General features: G+C 40.9%; 1 protein-coding gene across 1 annotated transcript in view; it reads left to right on the top strand.

The window, feature by feature from the left end:
* SUCLA2 (succinate-CoA ligase ADP-forming subunit beta) overlaps nucleotides 1–21,825 on the top strand; it is a 107,308-nt gene that overhangs the window by 67,446 nt on the left and 18,037 nt on the right. Inside the window, exons 6-7 of the mRNA XM_089679038.1 lie at nucleotides 653–791; nucleotides 20,076–20,237. Of these exons, the coding sequence (XP_089535164.1) occupies nucleotides 653–791; nucleotides 20,076–20,237 (301 nt within the window). The remainder of the gene's footprint in view (nucleotides 1–652; nucleotides 792–20,075; nucleotides 20,238–21,825) is intronic.

The raw sequence follows: 21,825 nt of genomic DNA, 5'->3' as shown, positions 1-21,825 counted from the left end.
AAATGACCACCCGACCCTGCACTGCCACTGTCCGGCCGTTTATATACAACGGCCAGACGGGAGGTGGTTAAAGCAAGGAAATGTAGTAATTTGCTAGTCTCTGGCAAGTTTTGTTTAATAACTACTCACAAATGGATTTGTTGTCTCTTAAATCCTTTTTGCTTTTTTTATCTGTGTATAATTTGCCTTAGGACTCAAGCTTATTACACCATTGAAGAACTCTAGGACAATGATTAAATGCCCTCCAGCTTTTATATTTTAATATTAACAATAAAAATGAAATCTAGCACATGTTAACATTTGTAATTTCTTTACTGCTAAAACTGCTGTTTGGTTGCTCTGGAGATTGGCAATATTTTAATTATTTAAAGTCTGTAAGAATTTGGAAGTGATGATGGCATAATCCCCTAAAGAAAGTGATATAAAATAATTAGTTATGTTTATAAGAGAGCTTTTGTGTTTCTCTCCTTGATTGCTTCAAATACATTTGTTTACTTTATACCTTAAACTTTAGTAATGCTTCCAAATCATGTAAATCATCACTGTGCTAAATGAGAATGAAGATAATGAGTATGTTTTTCATGGGAATTTAGCTGACTAAACAGGCCATTGTTTCTTATTTTAATTTTTTGTTTCTTTTATGTATTTTCAGCTTGCACAGAAAATGGGTTTCCCAGAGAACATTATAGATGAGGCAGCTGCGTGCATGATCAACTTGTATAATCTGTTCATGAAGTATGATGCTACAATGGTGGAAATTAACCCCATGGTAGAAGATTCTTCAGGAGTAGGTAAGCCATGCAGGCCTTTTGGAACACTTCAGCTGAGCTTTGAACACAGGTTATCTTTAAAATGTATGGCAAGAGTGAAAAAATATGCAGTATATCTCTGCAATACATAAACTTTTTCCCATGTTTTGTTTCTTTTTAAAATAGCTGCAAGCACAGAGAATTACCCTTTGATACCAGAAATCAACTATTCTCTAAACTATGGGTGCTCAACTTGTGGCCCTCCAGCTGTTGCGGAACTACAAGTCCCATCATACCTCCGCCTTTGGGAGTCATGCTTGTAACTGTCAGCCTTGCAATGGGATTTGTAGTTCCGCAACACCTGGAGGGCCACAGGTTGCGCCCATGCTCTAAACTTTTATTCTTTTTTTTTTTTCTTGAAAACATGGCATTTCAGTGCAGCAGAGGGGTTTACTCAACCAGGAATATAGAGGTTTTGTGGATTTCTGGCCAGATCAACGGGTGTTTTTAAATAATTGCAGAAGACACATCATGGGAAAATGTGCATACATTGCAGAACTATGCTGACCTCTTTTTTTCCCCCTGCATTCAGGTTAAAAACATCCCACTGTTTTTTTTGTTTTGTTTTTTTTTCTGCCTCCTGCTGCTGCCACCACCATAGGCTCTTTGCTACTGTCAGTCAAATCCTGTGAGGAAAGAGCAGAGAGCATATCTCTGCAGTGTGTGTGTATATATATGAATGTGCATAGCCCAGCTCAGGAGCATGGCCACACGAGTACCCCCATAGCACTCGTCTTGCCATGGGGGCACCCACAAGAAGGATGAGCGTATGGCGCCAGTGGGGGACGTCAGAACAGCGTAAGAAGAGAATAAGAGATAAGGATCTGCTCTGTGCAATATGATTGCACAGAGCAGGTAGGTATTTTTTGTTTTTTATTTTAAAGCAAAAAAAAAATTGACTTTAAATGAAGAATTGCAATGACTGTTTGCTTTAAGCAAGAATGTTCCCTATGCAACATAGTTTCATAAATTTATTGCAAATGCTAGTACTTGCTGTTAGGAACAACTTGCTTCTGTGGAGTTTCTCACAATACAGAAAAGAGTATTGTGGTGAAAAACATTTGAATGATGTTTCACAAAAGCCTAAACTTTGCGGTATGTCATGGTAGCTTAAAGGGCCTGATGCTTGCCAAACCACGGTTTGACTACACCAACTGTGTGAATCGGAGCATTATTATCTTGGTAAATAAGCTTGACGTACGCTCGGGATGGTGTTTGCCACATGTAAACATGTCTGATGGTTGGGAACATTGTGAAGCTCTATTCATGGGACCATATTACAGTCTCCTATTAATTGATAGTCCACGATTTATGGGTGTTGCACCACTCTCTCCTCTTCTGAGCATTAATATCAATCATTAGTAGTTTGGCAATTGCAGCTTGCCGTGAATGATTTGCTTATTGAGTTCCCTCCGGACAATTTATGTGGACTTGGGCTTTGGAAGACGACGGTTTCCCAGAAACTGTATATGCCGTCATAACCTTTTGATACTGTAGCTCGTGACACCGCAAATAAATTGGCAACCTCCGTCACAGAGGCACCAGCTAAGCACGCACCAACAATTTATCCTTTTTGAAACTCTGTAAGCTCTGACATGACTCCGTATTACCAGCTGTGCACGCAGTGAATAATTAAAGGGAGGCTTCTCACCTGTTAGCTAGGTGTCTCATCACACAGTGGAAGCAAAAGAATGTTACATCACTTTCGCTTTCAATGCGATACATGTCGTCACTTTCATACCTGCAAATCATGTAGTATTTCCATATTTTTGTGCACCACCTGGATGTCTAACCCCTTCCCACTGCGTGTACGTATATATGCGACACCACTGGACTGGGCTTTTCTCAGTCGAGCCAAATATATGCGTATCTATCTTTGCACGGCACACTTTCAGCACAGAGAATGGGGTCCCACTGGCAGCTCTGGGTCCCGTACAAACTATCGGGACCCAGACCCCTAGTTCAGAGTCACCTGATCACTGTGATAGCCTCTGAATCGAGGAGAGAGATGCATTGCAGAGTGTAAAAAAAAAAAAAAATTAATTAAAAAAAGGTGCCAGGGTCAAGGGTTTAGAGCAGGGGTCTCCAAACTTTCTAGACAAAGAGCAAATTTACTGTCCTTCAGACTTTAGGAGGGCCAGACTATGACCTTTGAGAGTAGAAACGGTCCCAATGTCAGTGGAGCAAAAACAATGGCTATCTTTTGGTGTCAGTGAGAGGAATTGTGCCCCATAGCAGTGTCATTAGGCCCCATTGCTGGTGTCATTGGGCAAAATTGTGTCCTATCGTTGGCATCATTGGGAGCAATTGTGCCCCATAATTGGTGTCATATGTAGGAATAGCGTCCCATCATTTGTGTCAGTAGGGGGAATTATGCCCCGTCATTGGTGTCAGTGGGCCCCATTGTCGGTGTCATTGGAAGAAATTGTGCCTCATCATTGGGGTCATTGGGAGGAATTGTGCCCCATCATTGGTGTCAGTGGGGGGGAAGTATGCCCCCTTTGGTATCAGTGGACGAAATAATGCTCCAAGGGCCAGATAAAAGCACGCAAAGGGAAACATCTGGCCCTCGGGCCGAAGTTTGGAGACAACTGGTTTAGAGTTAAGTAAGGGTAAAGGTCAGGGTTAGTTTTTTTTTTTTTTTTTTTTTGGGCATGATTTTAAAAAAATTATTTCTTTAAATTTGTATCCGTGTCAGTGTGTTTTTAGGTAGGATAAAAAAACAAAATGCGCACTATTGTTTCTGGGCTGTACTACAGGTACATAAAATTAACATACACAGATGTAGTATTGCTGCAATCGTCAGGAGCAGGAGAATTTATTTTTGGTTGTTCTTTGGTGGTAGCTGTATATTTCTTGCTACTACCATGACCTAAGTTTAAAAAAAAAAAAAAAAAAAAAGTTTTTTTTCACTATTTTTCCTACTAGTTTTCCTTTGATAATAAAAAAATCAGGCAATATCCATTATCATTTACCACCAAATGAAAGCCCAATTTGTCCTGAAATAAACAAGGTATAATCAACCTGGATACACAAAGTAGTTGTGATGATATGTATGGTTTTACTAACACGTCAAAGTTACAAAGTTGTGCTTAGGTGTTAACATTTGTTTTACCCTTTAGGCGGGAGGGGTTAACTGGATGGTAATGGTTTAAATATCCAAGTGCCTTCTTATACTGTATCACTTGGGAAGTCGAACAAATAGCTTTCACAGCTATGACTTCCACCTCCGCCATTGCCTTTAACAAATTGCATCACTTAGGCTGGAATTAAAGTGGAGTTCCAGTGAAAATAAAAGTCAGCAGCTACAAAAACTATAGCTGCTGACTTTTTAAAAGATGGACACTTACCTGTCCCTCAATCCCGCGGTGTCGTTCCCGCAACCAGTTTCACCAGCCGCCCTGTGTTCCCAGCGCCAGCATCTTCAGTGTGGGCACCCGGCTGTGACAGCTTGTGGCTTCAAAGCCTGGTGCTCACTGCGCATGCACAAGTAGCGTTGCACTTTGTGAATGGTCCCGTAGTCTTCTAGGACCTGTTACGTGTCCCAGAAGACTATGGAAGGGGAGGGAGGGGGAAGACAACTTCTGCTTCTGATTGTCTAGGGGATCGCAGCTGAAATGGGAGTGGGTACCTGTCAATTTTGGGTACCCGCTCCCCAAAGGTGCATATCCTAAGTGGGAGCTGGGGACCAATCCTTAAAGCGGAACTTCCTCTTTTGGGTGGAGCTCCGCTTTAAGTAGCGCAGGCCATTCTTGCTGTATTCTCTGTAATGTGAAAACAAATTAAGAAATGTAAAGCCTCCTCTATAATGCTTGTAGTAAATAACTGGGTCTGTGAACCTGCAGAGATCTCACCATCAGGCACTGAAAGCTCATTTTGAGTGAAATGATGCTTTAAGATTGTTTCCCCATGAAGGTATTAAAGTCTGTCATTCAGAGCTTTTTTTTTTCCGCCACCTCTGGTAATGACCCTCTTACCACTATTAATGTCACTTGTGAACACAGTAGCCCAGCCTCTGTGCTACAAGTGACAGCGTGCTTCTCCCAGCAGGTCCCACAGAATGAAGTCAGCACTCTGTGTATTATGCTTTCCGAAACCCTGCACTCTGTGTATTACACACTCCTGAACCTTGCACTCTGTGCATTATGCACCCCTAAACCCTTCACTCTGTGTATTATGCTTTCTGGAACCTTGCACTCTGTGTATTAGGCACTCCGGAACCCTGCACTCTGTGTATTAGGCACTCCTGAACCCTGCACTCTGTGTATTAGGCACTCCTGAACCCTGCACTCTGTGTATTAGGCACTCCTGAACCCTGCACTCTGTGTATCATGCTTTCCGCAACCTTGCACTCTGTGTATTATGCAGCCTTGAACCCAGCCCTCTGTGTATTATGCAGCCTTGAACCCAGCCCTCTGTGTATTATGCAGCCCTGAACCCAGCCCTCTGTGAATTATGCAGCCTTGAACCCAGCCCTCTGTGTATTATGCAACCCTGAACCCAGCCCTCTGTGTATTATGCAGCCTTGAACCCAGCCCTCTGTGTATTATGCAGCCTTGAACCCAGCCCTCTGTGTATTATGCAGCCTTGAACCCAGCCCTCTGTGTATTATGCAGCCTTGAACCCAGCCCTCTGTGAATTATGCAACCCTGAACCCAGCCCTCTGTGTATTATGCAACCCTGAACCCAGCCCTCTGTGTATTATGCAACCCTGAACCCAGCCCTCTGTGTATTATGCAACCCTGAACCCAGCCCTCTGTGTATTATGCAACCCTGAACCCAGCCCTCTGTGTATTATGCAACCCTGAACCCAGCCCTCTGTGTATTATGCAACCCTGAACCCAGCCCTCTGTGTATTATGCAACCCTGAACCCAGCCCTCTGTGTATTATGCAACCCTGAACCCAGCCCTCTGTGTATTATGCAACCCTGAACCCAGCCCTCTGTGTATTATGCAACCCTGAACCCAGCCCTCTGTGTATTATGCAACCCTGAACCCAGCCCTCTGTGTATTATGCAACCCTGAACCCAGCCCTCTGTGTATTATGCAACCCTGAACCCAGCCCTCTGTGTATTAGGCACTCCTAAACCTTGCATTCTGTGTATTAGGCACTCCTGCACACTGTGCATTATGCACCCCTGAACCCTATGCCTGTGTGTTATGCACTCCTGGTTTTATTTAACAATGCCCCTTTAAGACCCTCCCACTGTGCCATTTGGTCACACCCACCCTATGACACGGTTTGCTCCCCTGTGGGAAGTGTGTTTCCTGCACATATTCTCTAAGGGGAAAAAAAGCCCTGCTGTCACCTATCCCAATCTGGACAAAGGGACAGTTTATTTTTTAAAAACTAAACTCCTAACCACTTGCCTTTGTCGTACTGCTTTGCTGCTCCGTCAGAGCCTTTAGTACCTACCCAGGGCTATTGCAGTATAGGGGAGCATGTGAAACTTAGAAATGTGTCCATAGTGTTTTTGAAACTGAAACCCACTACTGCTCAAGTGTATATGGATGCTTTATCCATAAATAAACAAAACATGTATGTGCACTTTCTTTGTGATATTTAAAGTTCGATTGCAGCCAAAACTTTTTTTTTTTGAGGAGGGGGATTAGAACATTTTGTTTTTATTGCTGTCTGTGACCTCATTAGAAATATTCACAATCTCTATTTCTACTTTTGAGTTCTAACCAGAATAGGTAAAGAGGGGAAATCTTCCAATTCTTTGATGGTGACAACTGTCTCAAACAGGGATTTTCCTCCCTTTGGATGCAACTTCCTGTTTCTGAGACACAGGAGCAAAGTTAGAACGTTACCCTGCATTACCTGAAGTGAAAAAGAAGTTGAATAAGCGGAAATCCAGGGAAAAAAATATTTTGGGGCATTTGCTTTGAAAAATTTCCTCTAATGATGGGTAACCCAATGATGCTGTTAGGTAAAACCTATTAGTTTCCTTCATCCCAAACACTACTGTAGACATCAAACATCTGACACTGGAACTGACATTTCCAGTTTTAGCACAGTGAATGATAGTAGGTTGTTTGCTTTCTATCTTTCTGTCCCCTCTTCCATTCACAAAACATCTTGTTTACAAAACACAAAGGTGTTCTCTGAATGGATGAGGGGCGGGGTGGGTGAATGTCACAGAATGTCTTGTGGGAAAGGAAACTGGTAAGAGAGTAACCTCCTATCATTCACCGTACTAGAGCTGGAATATACTTTAGAGACTGGGATAAATTAAACAAATAGTGTCATCTTACTCAGCACCTTCCACTCACTGGACATTCATCATTAGAGGTCATTTTATTTTTACATGGCAAATGTCCAATAGTTTTTCCCCAGGGTTTCGTTGAATTTTAGGATTTGATTCTGCTTAGCTGTGTTGATGACTTAAATAGTATTACAGAAAACAGAGTAATTTTTTGACTCAAACTTCTTTAATGTCTGCAATGAATTGTCTTGTCATTTACACGTCAGCAATTTTTCAGTGGAACTTGAAATTACACAGCCAAAGTCTGCCGGAGAGCAGATGTCATGCTTTTAAATGAAAGGTCTTTAAATGTCTCCTAGATAAATTATACACACAACAGATTATGGGGGATTCTCCTCATATCAAATAGCAAGAGAGCAAATGTCACATTTGAATGCTGCTGTTATGCTGTTGCAATAAATCTATGAAATTAATTTGTCATAATTACTGAGCACAAGCTGGGGTCCTATAGCATGTGTTGACTCTGTTTACTATTTTCCTAAATGTAGTGGGCATTGCTGATTTTATCCACTTGCCCTCCTGAGGATTTACCCCCCTTAATGACCAGGCCTCTTTTTGCTACTCGGCGCTGCACTAATTCAACTGATAATTGCGCGGTCATGCAATGCTGCACCCAAACGAAATTTACGTCCTTTTTTTCACACAAATAGAGATTTCTTTTGGTGGTATTTGATCACCTGTGCGCTTTTTATTTTTCACGCTATAAACAAACACCAAAAAGTTTGAAGAAAAATGATATTTTTTACTTTCAGCTATACAAAATATATAGTAAACTCAAAGTTAGTTATAAATTTAGGCCAAAATGTATTCTGCTCCATGTTTTTGGTAAAAAAAACATCCCAATAAGTGTATATTGATTGCTTTGTGTGAAAGTTATAGCTTCTACAAACTAAGGTATAGATACTGCAATTTACGCCATTTTTTTGCTATGCTGCGCTAGTTTAACGGACAATTGCGCGGTCATGCAATACGGTACTTAAATGAAATTTACATCCTTTTTTCCCACAAATTGAGCTTTCTTTCGGAGGTACACTGGGGGGGAACTGACTTGGCGTCACTGACATCCCCAGTGACACCAATACAGTGATCAGTGCAAAAAAAAAAACAACACATACACTGTACTAATGGCACTGGGGAGGAAGGGGTTAACTTTATTATTCAGTGAAAGGGTTAACTGTGTGAGGGGAGTGTTTTACTAGGGGGCAGGGGTGTGTACTGGCGTGCCTCGCGCGTGCCCCCTACCTGTTTTGAAAACACGTTTTAAAATGTGGTTTTGCCCAGCCGTGCCACCCTGCCAACGTATTTCTACAGTGACTGGGCGGCATGTGGTTAAGGTCTATTTGATAGCTTTTGCAAATCTGCCCTCAAGTACTTAAAGCAGAGTTCCACTCGACCTATCAAAAAATAAGTCAGCAGCTACAAAAACTGTAGCTGCTGACTTTTAAAAAACAGCCACTTACCTGTCCCGCAGTCCTGTGGTGTGTCCCCCGCAGCTTGTTTCACCGACTGTCCTGTATTCCAGGAGGCCGACATCTTCATTGTGGGCACCCGGCTGTGACAGCTTGTGGCTTCACAGCCGGGTGCCCACTGCGCATGCGCGAGTAGCGCTGCGCTTCATGAATGGTCCTGTAGTCTTCTGGGACCTGTCAAGTGTCCCAAAAGACTACAGGAAGGGAGGACACCTTCCGCTTCTGATCGCCTAGATGATCGGACCGAAAGTGGGAGCGGGTACCTGTCAAATTCGGGTACCCACTCCCCAAAGGTCCCAATCCTTAATGGGGAGCAGGGGAGCAGTCCTTAAAGCGGAACTTCCCCTTTTGAGTGGAGCTCCGCTTTAAACTATTAAAGAAATATATGCAGTAAATCTATATCCTGATAAGCAGGACTTTCCCATCAGAGCTTAGGTCTGTGTCATGGTTGAAAACAGCTGATTTGGCGCTTGCATTCATATACCAAAGTGGGCAATGAGTGAGCATAAGTGTATTTCTGATTTTGCATTCAAAGTTACTATATTTTTATTATGTACTCCCGTTCACACAGCATACCAAACGATGTAAAAAAAAAAACAAAGAAAAAACTCCTTTCTAAGTGATTGGCGCAAGCTTTGGACAGACTGTTCAATAAATAGGAGGAAACACTATCTGCACCTCTGACAAAGAGAGACACATGGGGGTTTATTTACTAAAGCTGGAGAGTCCAAAATCAGACTCCCTTCTGCATAGAAACTAGAGATGAGCGAATTATTCAAAAATTCGATTCGGCTGATTTGCCGAATTTGCGGAATAAATTCGATTCGATGCGAATTTAACTTATTAAAAGGGTTTCTAGGCTTCAGAGAGCCTTTATATTAGTGCAGAACACTGTACCTTTAATTTAAATGCCCTTGGAGTCTGCTGGGGAAGAGAAATAATACTGTCAGTCAGTATGACATGCAGATGAGTGCCGTCGATCTTAGAATCACCGCACACTTCACTCATTTGGGCAGTCACGGGGCCAAAACCAGAGTGTGGAGCCACAGTGTGGCGGTGGAGGCAGCAGCAATGGGAGGCCATACAGCACCCTATGACAAAATGGAACCCACCAGCAGTGTGAGGAGACCTGAAAGTGGCACATGGCAGAGTGTGGCGATGGAGACAGCAGCAATGGGAGGCCGTACAGGGACCCATGACACACTCTGGACCTGGCAGCAGCATGAGGAGGCGGTACAGGGGCCCATGGCAGAGTGGCGAAGCGTAAGCAGCTTAAATTGAAGGCCATACAGAGGCCTATGTTAAAAAGTCCCCCCAGCAGCAGTGTGGGGAGACGACTATCAAGAGTCCAATGGCAGAGTGGCGGAGCAGAAGCAGCTTCAATTGAAGAAGAAGAAGAAGATGAGGATGATGAAGAAGAAGAAGAAGATGAGGACGAAGAAGAAGAAGAAGATGAGGATGAAGATGAGGATGAAGAAGAAGAAGAAGAGGAGGATGAAGAAGAAGAAGAAGAGGATGAGGATGAAGAAGAAGAAGAAGAAGAAGAGGAGGATGAGGAAGAAGAAGAAGAAGAGGATGAGGATGAAGAAGAAGAAGTAGGATGAAAATAAGAAGAATTCCATTCCAGCAAAAAGTGTATCTGCAGAGAGCTCCGCTATTTCTGACAGTTCTCTGACAGTTCCTTCACATTTACAGCGGTTGAAACATTGTATCTATTTGTTTCCGAATAAAAACATCTGTATCCTAAATGGAAACAAATAGATACAATGTTTCAACCGCTGTAAATGTGAAGGAACTGTCAGAGAACTGTCAGAAATAGCGGAGCTCTCTGCAGGGACACTTTTTGCCGGCTGTAGAAGGGATGAAAATCGGCCGATCGGGGAAAATTCGATTCGTGCATCCGAAGTTTGCTAATTTTCGGATTCGGCGCGAATCGAATTTTTCCTAATATTCGAAACGAATTCCACTTCGCCAAGTTCGATTCGCTCATCTCTAATAGAAACCAATCAGCTTCTAACCTCAGCTTGTTCAATGAAGCTTTGGCAATGAAACCTGGAAGCTGATTGGTTTCTATGCAGAAGGGAGTCTGATTTTGCACTCTCCAGCTTTAGTAAATAAATCCCATAGTTTCTCATTAACGCACAATGCAGAAGCTTCTAGATCTTTTAACCCTTTGTTAGAACAGACAGTATTGGGGTCTGCTAGCACAGAACAGACGTTATTTATGGTAAACATTAAAACACAACTATACTCAATGCTGGCATCTTCGGGCGGCTGGCTTCCGGGTCTCAACCACTAACCAATGTCATTGGCCGGGCAAGGATGACGTCACTCCCGCACATTCGTGTGAGTTCAGTCAGGTTTGGCATTGCAAGGGTGGACAGGCAGGTACAGTAAGTAGCTTTAGTGCAGAAGAGAACAAAGCAGGTCTCTTCTGCGTTAAAATTCCTACCTGTTTGCCCATCTTTAATTTTGGCCTCTTTAACTCCCCAGCGTCTTCTGCATAGCAGAGGAAAACTTCCGACATTTAGAAAAGAGCAAATAAAATGTAAGAAACCATTTTAAGATAGCAATTTATAGTGCTACTGTATTTGAATGAGAATGTGTAACAGTTATAAAGTAGTTTTTATCCTAGTTTGGCTGCTTCTCTTTACACTGTTGTTCTTGCAATTTATTATACTGTGTCTTTGCCCTTTTTTTGTTTTGCTCCATGTCAATGTGCTTCTCTTTGTAATGATTTGTATCTGTTAGATTGTCTGTTATCACTGATATAGTGACTAGTGAAAGGTAAGTCTAGATCAGCAATGGGCAAACTGCGGGCCGTATACGGCCCGGCGGACCTTTTAATCCGGCCCGCGGAGCTATGAGGATCTGTCCCCCTCGACGTATCTGCGCATGTGCCGGAGATCGCCGATCGGCTGCTAATGCCTGAAATTGGCACATGCGCAGATACGTCGAGGCGGACAGATCCTCATAGGAGACAGATTTTCATGCTACACCGGAACGGCGCGGGAACACGGCGAGAGGAACGCGCGGAGCAAAGGTAAGTGAATTGACACAGGGGGGACTTGGGGACTTAATATGGGGGGGATGAATTACTATATGGGGGATGAATTACTATATGGGGTATGAATTACTATATGGGGTTACTATATGGGGGGATGAATTACTATATGGGGGGATGAATTACTATGGGGGATGAATTACTATATGGGGGATTAATTACTATGCTTACTATGGGGGAATATTACTATACTTACTATGGATGACACATACACATCATTCATCTACTCTTGGTCCAGCCCCCAGGTCCAATATATGAACCTATTGCGGCCCTCAAGTCAAAAAGTTTGCCCACCCCTGGTCTAGATGGATATTGGAATATGCCTTGCGATAGATAAATAATTGTTTTACTGTTTATCATATTTTCTGTCTATGCCACAATGCTGTGTATTTGTATTTACAGTCTATAGCTCTACATTGTAAAGGATTATAAGGTGGTTAACAACCTGTGCAAGAAATTGTGCACATTGAAAAGGCCATTTCTTTCATGTAAGGAAATCCTCTATAGTGTTTATATCCATATGTATAGACGTGGATATACCAACTTTTTTTAATCACATTCACTAATGATGTTGGCTGTTTTTATTCTGATGTTAATTATTCCTCAGACCTATCCATATTTGTTTTGTTTAGTTATACCTGAAAACGACCAGGTGAATGATTAATTAGTAGTTCATTTAAAAAGGCACTTTCTGAACCATTTTCTGCCTGCAGCTGAATGATTGCCAATAAGTAATGGTTGTTTATCATTTCTCCCTTCTGTGCCTTGTGCTACGCCACTGGTTCTACCTCTCTGTTCAGATGTATGAGTGGCTTGCTTGCACACACTTCTTGAATGCGTCTGACTCATCCTCCATAGCGGGGCACAGTGGATGGCTGAAAACTAAGATAATTGGAAAATTTTATGCTACAAAACAAACCTTTTATAGAGCATGCATACTTGTTTTTGAATGTAGCCGTTAAAAGACTACAATATTCAGTATGTTTCTTTGATTTATTTCACAATGGAAAATCAATTTTACACACACAGATATTGTTCACTGTCACACCTTTACACTTCGTATTCCATACCATTCCTTCTACGGTATTAGCTTGAATGTGCATATAAATACACATTTAAGGAATAGAAGTCACATTGAAGCATAAGATAAGGCACTGAAATGAAGGCAGTTTAGCAGGGAAACCCTAGGTACATGCATAATAAACATTCACTTCTAAAAATCTATTTTGTTAAAATGCTGTAAAATGGTCTCCTGGAATCGGGTTACACAATTTTGTCTTGATATCAGAAGATGCAGGCTGAGAGAGAGGATTGACAATGCGATATAGTTGCATGACTATGAGAGTTTTGCTCTGCAAAATACTCAGTAGGTATGGCACGTCGGGATAATTTGCTGCGATATCCACTCTAAGTTGTGGTGGCATTGGAAGTGTTAGAATTGCTACAGTTATTGTGAAGCTACTACTTTTGCGCATGGGACTCGTCACCCATATTAGAACCAAAAGTAGGTGCCTAATTCAGTGTTTCTCAACCTTTCTTCAGTCAAGGCACCCTTTTAAAAAATGCAGTCTTTCGAGGCACCCCATTCTAAAATGTAAAAAACGAAACCATTTATGTAACGCAGCAACATCCACACACGTAGGACACCGAACATTTGAAGGTGATTTATTCTTCTAAAGCGAATACACCTTTGCACACTGGTACTGGCTAACTCAGTGTGGGAGAGAAGCTGAGGCTGAAGAGAAATGCTGGGATACTATAGTGACCCCAGTGCTGAGAGCGGGGCAGGGGAGTGCAAAACTAGGATGCTGTGCAGGCCTCTGGTGACCTGCTTGCCAACCAATGATGTCATTGGTTGTTAGAATGCCAGTGACTAGAAGGTAAAATGGTGCACAATGATAACCTGTAGCTTTGTGCAACTAAAAGGTTCATCCACCCACTGGCTTGTATACAATTTTTGGCCAATTTTTAGGGTTTTTTTTGTCAAGGCTTCCCTGGAGAAACCTGAAGGCACCACAGGGTGCTTGAGAACCCTGGTTGAAAAAGGCTGGCCTGATTGAGATAGATATATCTATATATAATTTTGGCGTCAGAGGAAAATTTAAAAATCAAGTACTTTTATTAGCATTAAGAATTGCTGCGAATGGGGGAAAAATGACTTCCACTTTAAGCTTGTGTTCAGCTAGAGACTGGATCCCTTTTTAGCAAGATGGTTAAAAGAGACCTGACCTTGACAAGCAATATTAGATTTAAGTTTTAATTGTTCCATGGACAATGCAATTACATGTTTTCAGTCACTTCAAAATGCTTATCAACACAAGTTTTTCAATTTGGCGAAAACCACTGTGTAAGTGAACATTAATTATTCCTTTGTCAGCACTGAAGTGAAATATTTTTCAAGGGTCTTCTGGCCTCTGGCATCATGTGTCCTTTCTTCCGATGGCGGCATTAGAATGTGCTCTGAAGGGCACTCATGTAATAACTGTGGGCGTTGTTAGTGCAATAGAACCCTGAGCCTATGCTGATGTAGTAATGCACCCATAGGGAAGAAGTGGGGGGAGTTGGAGTCATGTGGGACATATACAGTCAGGTCCATAAATATTGGGACATCGACGCAATTCTAACATTTTTGGCTCTATACACCACCATAATGGATTTGAAATAAAACAAACAAGATGTGATTTAACTGCAGACTGTCCGCTTTAATTTGAGGATATTTACATCCAAATCAGGTGAACGGTGTAGAAATTACAACAGTTTGCATATGTGCCTCCCACTTGTTAAGGGACCAAAAGTAATGGGACAGAATAATAATCATAAATCAAACTTCACTTTTTAATACTTGGTTGCAAATCCTTTGCAGCCAATTACAGCCTGAAGTCTGGAACGCATAGACATCACCAGACGCTGGGTTTCATCCCTGGTGATGCTTTGCCAGGCCTCTACTGCAACTGTCTTCAGTTCCTGCTTGTTCTTGGGGAATTTTCCCTTCAGTTTTGTCTTCAGCAAGTGAAATGCATACTCAATCGGATTCAGGTCAGGTGATTGACTTGGCCATTGCATAACATTCCACTTCTTTCCCTTAAAAAACTGTTTGGTTGCTTTTGCAGTATGCTTTGGGTCATTGTCCATCTGCACTGTGAAGCGGCGTCCAATGAGTTCTGAAGCATTTGGCTGAATATGAGCAGATAATATTGCCCGAAACATTTCAGAATTCATCCTGCTGCTTTTGTCAGCAGTCACATCATCAATAAATACAAGAGAACCAGTTCCATTGGCAGCCATACATGCCCACGCCATGACACTACCACCACCATGCTTCAATGATGAGGTGGTATGCTTAGGATCATGAGCAGTTCCTTTCCTTCTCCATAATCTTCTCTTCCCATCACTCTGGTACAAGTTGATCTTGGTCTCGTCTGTCCATAGGATGTTGTTCCAGAACTGTGAAGGCTTTTTTAGATGTCGTTTGGCAAACTCTAATCTGGCCTTCCTGTTTTTGAGGCTCACCAATGGTTTAAATCTTGTGGTGAACCCTCTGTATTCACTCTGGTGAAGTCTTCTCTTGATTGTTGACTTTGACACACATACACCTACCTCCTGGAGAGTGTTCTTGATCTGGCCAAATGTTGTGAAGGGTGATTTCTTCACCAGGGAAAGAATTCTTCTGTCATCCACCACAGTTGTTTTCCGTGGTCTTCCGGGTCTTTTGGTGTTGCTGAGCTCACCGGTGCGTTCCTTCTTTTTAAGAATGTTCCAAACAGTTTTGGCCACGCCTAATGTTTTTGCTATCTCTCTGATGGGTTTGTTTTGTTTTTTTCAGCCTAATGATGGCTTGCTTCACTGATAGTGACAGCTCTTTGGATCTCATCTTGAGAGTTGACAGCAACAGATTCCAAATGCAAATCGCACACTTGAAATGAACTCTGGACCATTTATCTGCTCATTGTAATTGGGATAATGAGGGAATAACACACACCTGGCCATGGAACAGCTAAGAAGCCAATTGTCCCATTACTTTTGGTCCCTTAACAAGTGGGAGGCACATATGCAAACTGTTGTAATTCCTACACCGTTCACCTGATTTGGATGTAAATACCCTCAAATTAAAGCTGACAGTCTGCAGTTAAAGCACATCTTGTTAGTTTAATTTCAAAACCATTGTGGTGGTGTATAGAGCCAAAAATGTTAGAATTGTGTCGATGTCCCAATATTTATGGACCTGACTGTAGTTCCAGTTTACTCATATTCCTGGCCCTTCAATAGAAATACACTTCGTTACATGTTCTATAACGTTAAAGCCCATTTCTAACAGTTAAAAAAAATTCTACCTGTGCAGTGACCCCCAAGATCTGTTGAAGCCGAGGATCAGTGTTCATGTTGGCTAATCTATCCATTCATGTGATCAAAAGCCAAGGCTATGGTTTGGATGACCAGCACTGTAGGGAGCCTAGAACAGATTTTTTTTGCTGAAAAAGTGATTTGGTCATTCTTTTACTTTGTATTTACTCAATAGCTTAACACTGTAAACACAGATTTAAAGTGTATGTAAAGAAAAAAAAAAACAAGTAGTACATCCTTGCCATACATACACATTTACAAAAAAATATCCGTTGATATGTTAGAAAATGCTGTCAACTGCTATGTCCTGTTGTAGGTTGACAAGTCACAGCATTTTTGTTGACTGGGTGTTCTCCATTCTTCCCATTGTCTTTTTCTAAACTGCTCAGCCACTCCTACTCTCGGATCTCAACAACATAAAGGCTAATCATTTTGTACTCCAAGATATTAACTAGGAAGTCTACAGGGGTCAGAGGGATAGGTCTGAATTTCTGATCAACAGATTTTGTTTTTGCACTTATAAAGCAATTAATAGACGTCCATTGTTGGGGTTTACATACACTTAAGTTGGCATTTGAGTGTAGATCCCCTTATGTTTTCAGCTGTTAGATCCTTGTTTTCCTAATCCTAATTTTGACTACTTTGCTTTGTCCATTTTTCTTTGCTTCATTTCTTCAGCCTATTGGTTTGCATGCCTTTCCTTTCTTTTGCAGAAATATTTTTTTATTCACTTATCAGCCTTTGCTTCTGGATTTTGACTTCTTGCAGATTGTCCTTTATGATCATGGTTATAAATGTGGCTTACCTGTTGTGATGTACTCACATGCCACATGTTGACAAGGGTCGTGCTGGGGGCACTTATTGCTCTTGAAGTCATGTCACTTTCCTTTGCATCGCATAGAGCTACATAAAGATGACATGCCTCGCTAAAATAAGTGCTTACTTTGTTAAACCCTGCACTGTTTGTTAACTTTTTATTTTTATGCTTCTGCCGATATTATTATTATTTTTTTTTTTCTTCCTAGTAAAACATTCTTCATCTTGCACTGTTATTAGGATACATATAACTGTGATGTATTTAAAAGAGTCCAAGAAGATTGTGAATTAAACCTGCGTTGTTGTAAATTTAGTTGAACTAGGCTGCTGGTAAATAGCAGACACCCTTAAGGGCAGAGCATACCTTTTAAAATTGGTGTCTATAGTAGAATATGCAATCCCTCTCCTGCCTCAATGATTGTTGCCTATCCTCAGGCACATTCATTGCCATATGGGGTGGGCCTATACAAATAGGGACTTTTGCAGAACTATTTGCATAGGAACTCCACAAGCGTTTTGAGTGCTCCAACTGTACCCTAAATGTATGATACATAGTCAGATTTGAATGCTATTCTGATGTGTACCTACACATTAAACATAAAGTAATTTGGAAGCTGTTGGTGGGCTGGTGAAATTGGAAGTTACAGACTTGGAACGGTGGTGCAATCTTATTGGTTAAACACTGTGACAGGGCTTTATAAACCATAAGGGTCAGTGAACAGAATTATGATTCCCATGTCAGAAAACAGTACACGTGCATGCATTCCTATAACCCCCTGGCAAAAAGTATGGAATCGCCACTCTTGGAAAATGTTCATTCAATTGTTTGTGTAGAAAAAAAACTAATCACACACATGCCTCAAAACTATTTCTATATTGACATTCCAACCTTCTGTCTTTAAGAAACACTTAAAGAAAAAAGAAAACCGTAGTCAGTTGCACCTGTTTTTGCAGAACAAGCAGAGAAAAAAAATATGGAATCGGTCAATTCTGAGGAAAATCTTATGGAATCATGAAATAAATATTATAGTACACCACTAGTACTTTGTTTCACCACCTCTGGCTTTTATAACGGCTTGAATTCTCTGAGGCATGGATGTAACTATCGACAAACAGTGTTCTTCATCCATCCAGCTCCAACTTTCTTTTATTGCAGTTGCCAGATCAGCTTTGCAGGTTGGAGCCTTGTCATGGACCATTTTCTTTAACCACTTCCTGTCCGGACACTTTTACCCCCTTCCTGTCCAGGGCAATTTTCAGCTTTCAGCGCTATCACACTTTGAATGACAATTGCGCGGTCATGCAATACTGTACCCATATGAATTTTTTACCATTTTTTTGAGACAGATAAAGCTTTATTTTGGTGGTATTTATTCACCGCTGGGATTTTTATTGCTATGTAAATGAAAAAGTCCAAAAATTTTGAAAAGTTTTTTTTTTTAATAAAATTTTGCAAATAAATAATATTTCATCATAAATCTTGGCCAAAATTTATTCCGTTTTTTTTTTTTTTTTTTTTTAGTAAAAAAAAAAAAATCCCAATTAGTTTATAACCAAAATTATTATAATTTTTAAACCTTTTTTTTTACATTTTTATTTTATTTTTTTATAATATTTTTTATTTTTTTATTTTTTTTTACATACGGTCACCCTAGCAGTACAGTGTCTTTCTTGCATGATGATCAGTATGAGTGTCATTCTTGCACTCATTGAGAAGTACTGAGTGAGCTGTGATTGGTCACAGCTTGTCACATGGTACAAGGCTGTTGTGAATAGCCTTGTACCATGTGACCTCTGTGATCATTCACAGATTTCACACGTAGTAAGCAATGATGTCACAAGTGACATCTGGCTTACTACTTTGCATGTGATCACTGATTGACCAATCAGTGATCACATGATCGGGACCTCGTACAGAGGTCCCGTCCGACGATCGGTGTTTCACTGTGTCTGGAGGACACAGTGGGCACCTGATCACGGTGCTGCGCGCTCCCAGGGAGAGCGCACAGCTAGAAAAGGCGGGTGCCGTTTATGAACGGCAACCCGCCCCTGGACTGCCACCGCCCTGCCGTTTTATAAATAGCAGGCGGATGGCAAGTGGTTAATTTCCACCATAGATTTTCAATTGGATTGAGGTCCGGACTATTTGCAGGCCATGACATTGACATTATATGTCTTTCTTTAAGGAAAGTTTTCACAGCTTTTGCCCTATGGCAAGATGCAGTACCATCCTGAAAAATGTCGTCATCGCCAAACATCCTTTACCTGACATGCAACCCCATATCAACAATGATTGTGGAAATTTGCATGCTTTCTTCAGGCAGTCGTCTTTATACATTTCATTGGAACGGCACCAAACAAAAGTTCCAGCATCATCACCCTGCCCAATGCAGATTCGTGATTCATCACTGAATCCAGAGTCCATGATGGCTTTTCTTTAGCCCACTATAGCCTTGTTTTTCTCTGTTTGGGTGTTACTTATGGTTTTTGTTTTTTGCTTTTCTGTATGTAAATCCCATTTCTTATGATATCTTACAGTTCAGCCACAGACTCCAGTTTCTGTCCATTTGTTCTTCATTTGTTTTGTTGTGCTTTTTCTTTTTTCAAGGCATATTGCTTTTAAATTTTCTGTTTTGATGTTTTGATGTCTTCCTTGGTCTACCAGTACACTTTCCTTTTACAACCTTCCCATTTGATTTGTACTTGGTCCAGATTTTAGATAAAGCTGACTGGGAACAACCAACATCTTTTGCAACATTCCGTGATGATTTACCTTCTTTCAGAAGTTTTATAATCCTTTCCTTTGTTTCAACTGACATCACTCGTGTTGCAGCCATGATTCATGTTAATCAGCTTGGTGCAACAGCTCACCAAGGTGTGCAAGCACTTTTTTTTTTTTACCTGCAGATTAATTAGCAAATGTAATCGGGTGCAGATGTTTGTTTTAGAACTGCAAAGTACATGGTGATTCCATAATATTTTCCTCAGAATTGAGTGATTTTATATTTTTTTACTCTGCTTGATCTGCAAAAACAATTGACTACAGTTTTCCTTTTTTAATGTTTTTAATTGTTTCTTAAAGTCAGAAGTTTGGAATGTTAAATGAAAATCGTTTTGAGGCATGTCTGTGATATATATATATATTTTTTTGTTTCTACACAATTAAACAATTGAATGAACATTTTCCAAGAGTGGTGATTCCATACTTTTTGCCAGGGGTTGTATGTTTATCTGTGTAGCTGGTTTTACATTTTAAGAATTAATTTTATTTGTCAAATGTCTTTTTTCTTTCTTTCTTTTTAACCAGTTATGTGCATGGATGCAAAAATAAATTTTGACTCCAATGCGGCATATCGCCAAAAGACCATTTTTGATCTCCGAGACTGGTCACAGGAAGATGAACGAGACCAACAAGCAGCGAAAGCTGACCTCAACTATATAGGTCTGGATGGAAATATTGGATGTCTCGGTAGGATTAGAACTCTTTTATAAGTCTGCATAACATGTTTTTATTCAATATGCTTGCCTGTAGAAGTTGTTGTAGTTTTCCATGTGATTAGTAAACCAATAACTGTTTTCCATCATCTTAGCTTGAAAAGCTCTAGAGAAGGACGTACACACACACTCCAGATGGTGAAGGCTAGGTAAACGTTGAAATAATTGGATAAAGAGAAATCTGCTTAGTGTGCTGTAGATGGTACATGATAATTTACCAGTTAGAGGAATCCTAAAACAATGTATGGCCCTAGCCTCCCAGAACTGGAGTTGTTCACCCTGCTGAATAGCAACTTGACTGAATAAACAAGTTAATTTTTATGTTTAATGTGAACCTGTCAATTCCACAAATAAGTGTAAAGAGAAAACAATGTTGCTAGTATTGTGGCTGCCAATACCTGTCGTTTTGTAATATTAGTTTTTAGGGAGAACCATAAATACTAGGCCAGGCTTCATACAGGGAGATGCTTTTCCTTGAAATTAGAATCCACCTTTCCCAAGGGAGGTGAAAAAGACTGATCTGAAGGCAAGCACAGACGTTTGGTGCCTTCTCTTTACTGGTAATATTAGTCCATGCAATTTGGTGGATGTGTTCTGTTCACAGTAAGGTTGAACTTTGATGGACATGCATATTTTTTTTAACCAATTATGCGTGATTTGATGTGCTATGGATAGCAGCTATATCATATGTTGTAACTTGTGGCATAATTTGCGATGCATCAGTTTTTCTAGGATGAAGTACTGTTTTGCTGCAATCTGTAATAAGTCATGCTTTCCATACCAATCTAGAACATGTAACTGAACTGAACAACACTAATCAAGTGTTTTATTCAGAATTTTACACATGTAATTTATCTTCTATGATTCAGTCCTCCCGGGAGATATCCTCAATGAAACAAGTCAGCTCAGTTACAGAAATTTTACACTTTAAAAATATCAACTGAATAAATCATAAATCGTTTATGGAACAGATCCCATAACTGAAAATGAAAGAAATCATATTTTTAAACAGATCTGGCAGTCCTGACCTGTTCATCTTTACTGAACTTGCAGCATGCAAATTGTAAATGTGTAACCTGCCTATAAAAGACACAGATACAGAGTTTCCCTTGTTTGAAGACCAGTTTATTTCCTGGCTTTCACTCCCCTAGACTGGGAGGGATTGCTGAGCACAAACCATTTTCAGTGTACACAGGGCCGATGCTAGACTATTTTGCACCCTAGGCAAGACCAGCTCATTTTTAATTTAAATTTTTTTTTAAACTGTAGAACATATGAAATCAATAAAACATGAAACTGCAAAATTTTTTTTAATTTGCAAAAGTGCCATAAGATGCCACCAGCACTAATGTCAAAGACGAAATCTGTGTCACGGAAGGACTGTATCTGTGACTGGCAGTGGCTGGGTGACAGTTGCATTGAGTGGAGGATGATGGATCCACACTCTTGACAGATTCCAGGCTGGAATTCCCCAGGCAATGGGGGGGGGGGAGGGGGGATAAAACGCTGTGACAGCAGAGGTAGCACAGCTTGCACACACACAGGGAAAACTTGCACTGAGC

Source organism: Staurois parvus, unplaced genomic scaffold (genome assembly GCF_062004578.1).
Source record: "Staurois parvus isolate SC_StPar_1 unplaced genomic scaffold, SC_StPar_1.0 ptg000017l, whole genome shotgun sequence".
NCBI lineage: Eukaryota > Metazoa > Chordata > Amphibia > Anura > Ranidae > Staurois > Staurois parvus.
The sequence above is the reverse complement of the archived record's forward strand: the minus strand, read 5'-3'. Positions and strand labels throughout refer to the sequence as shown.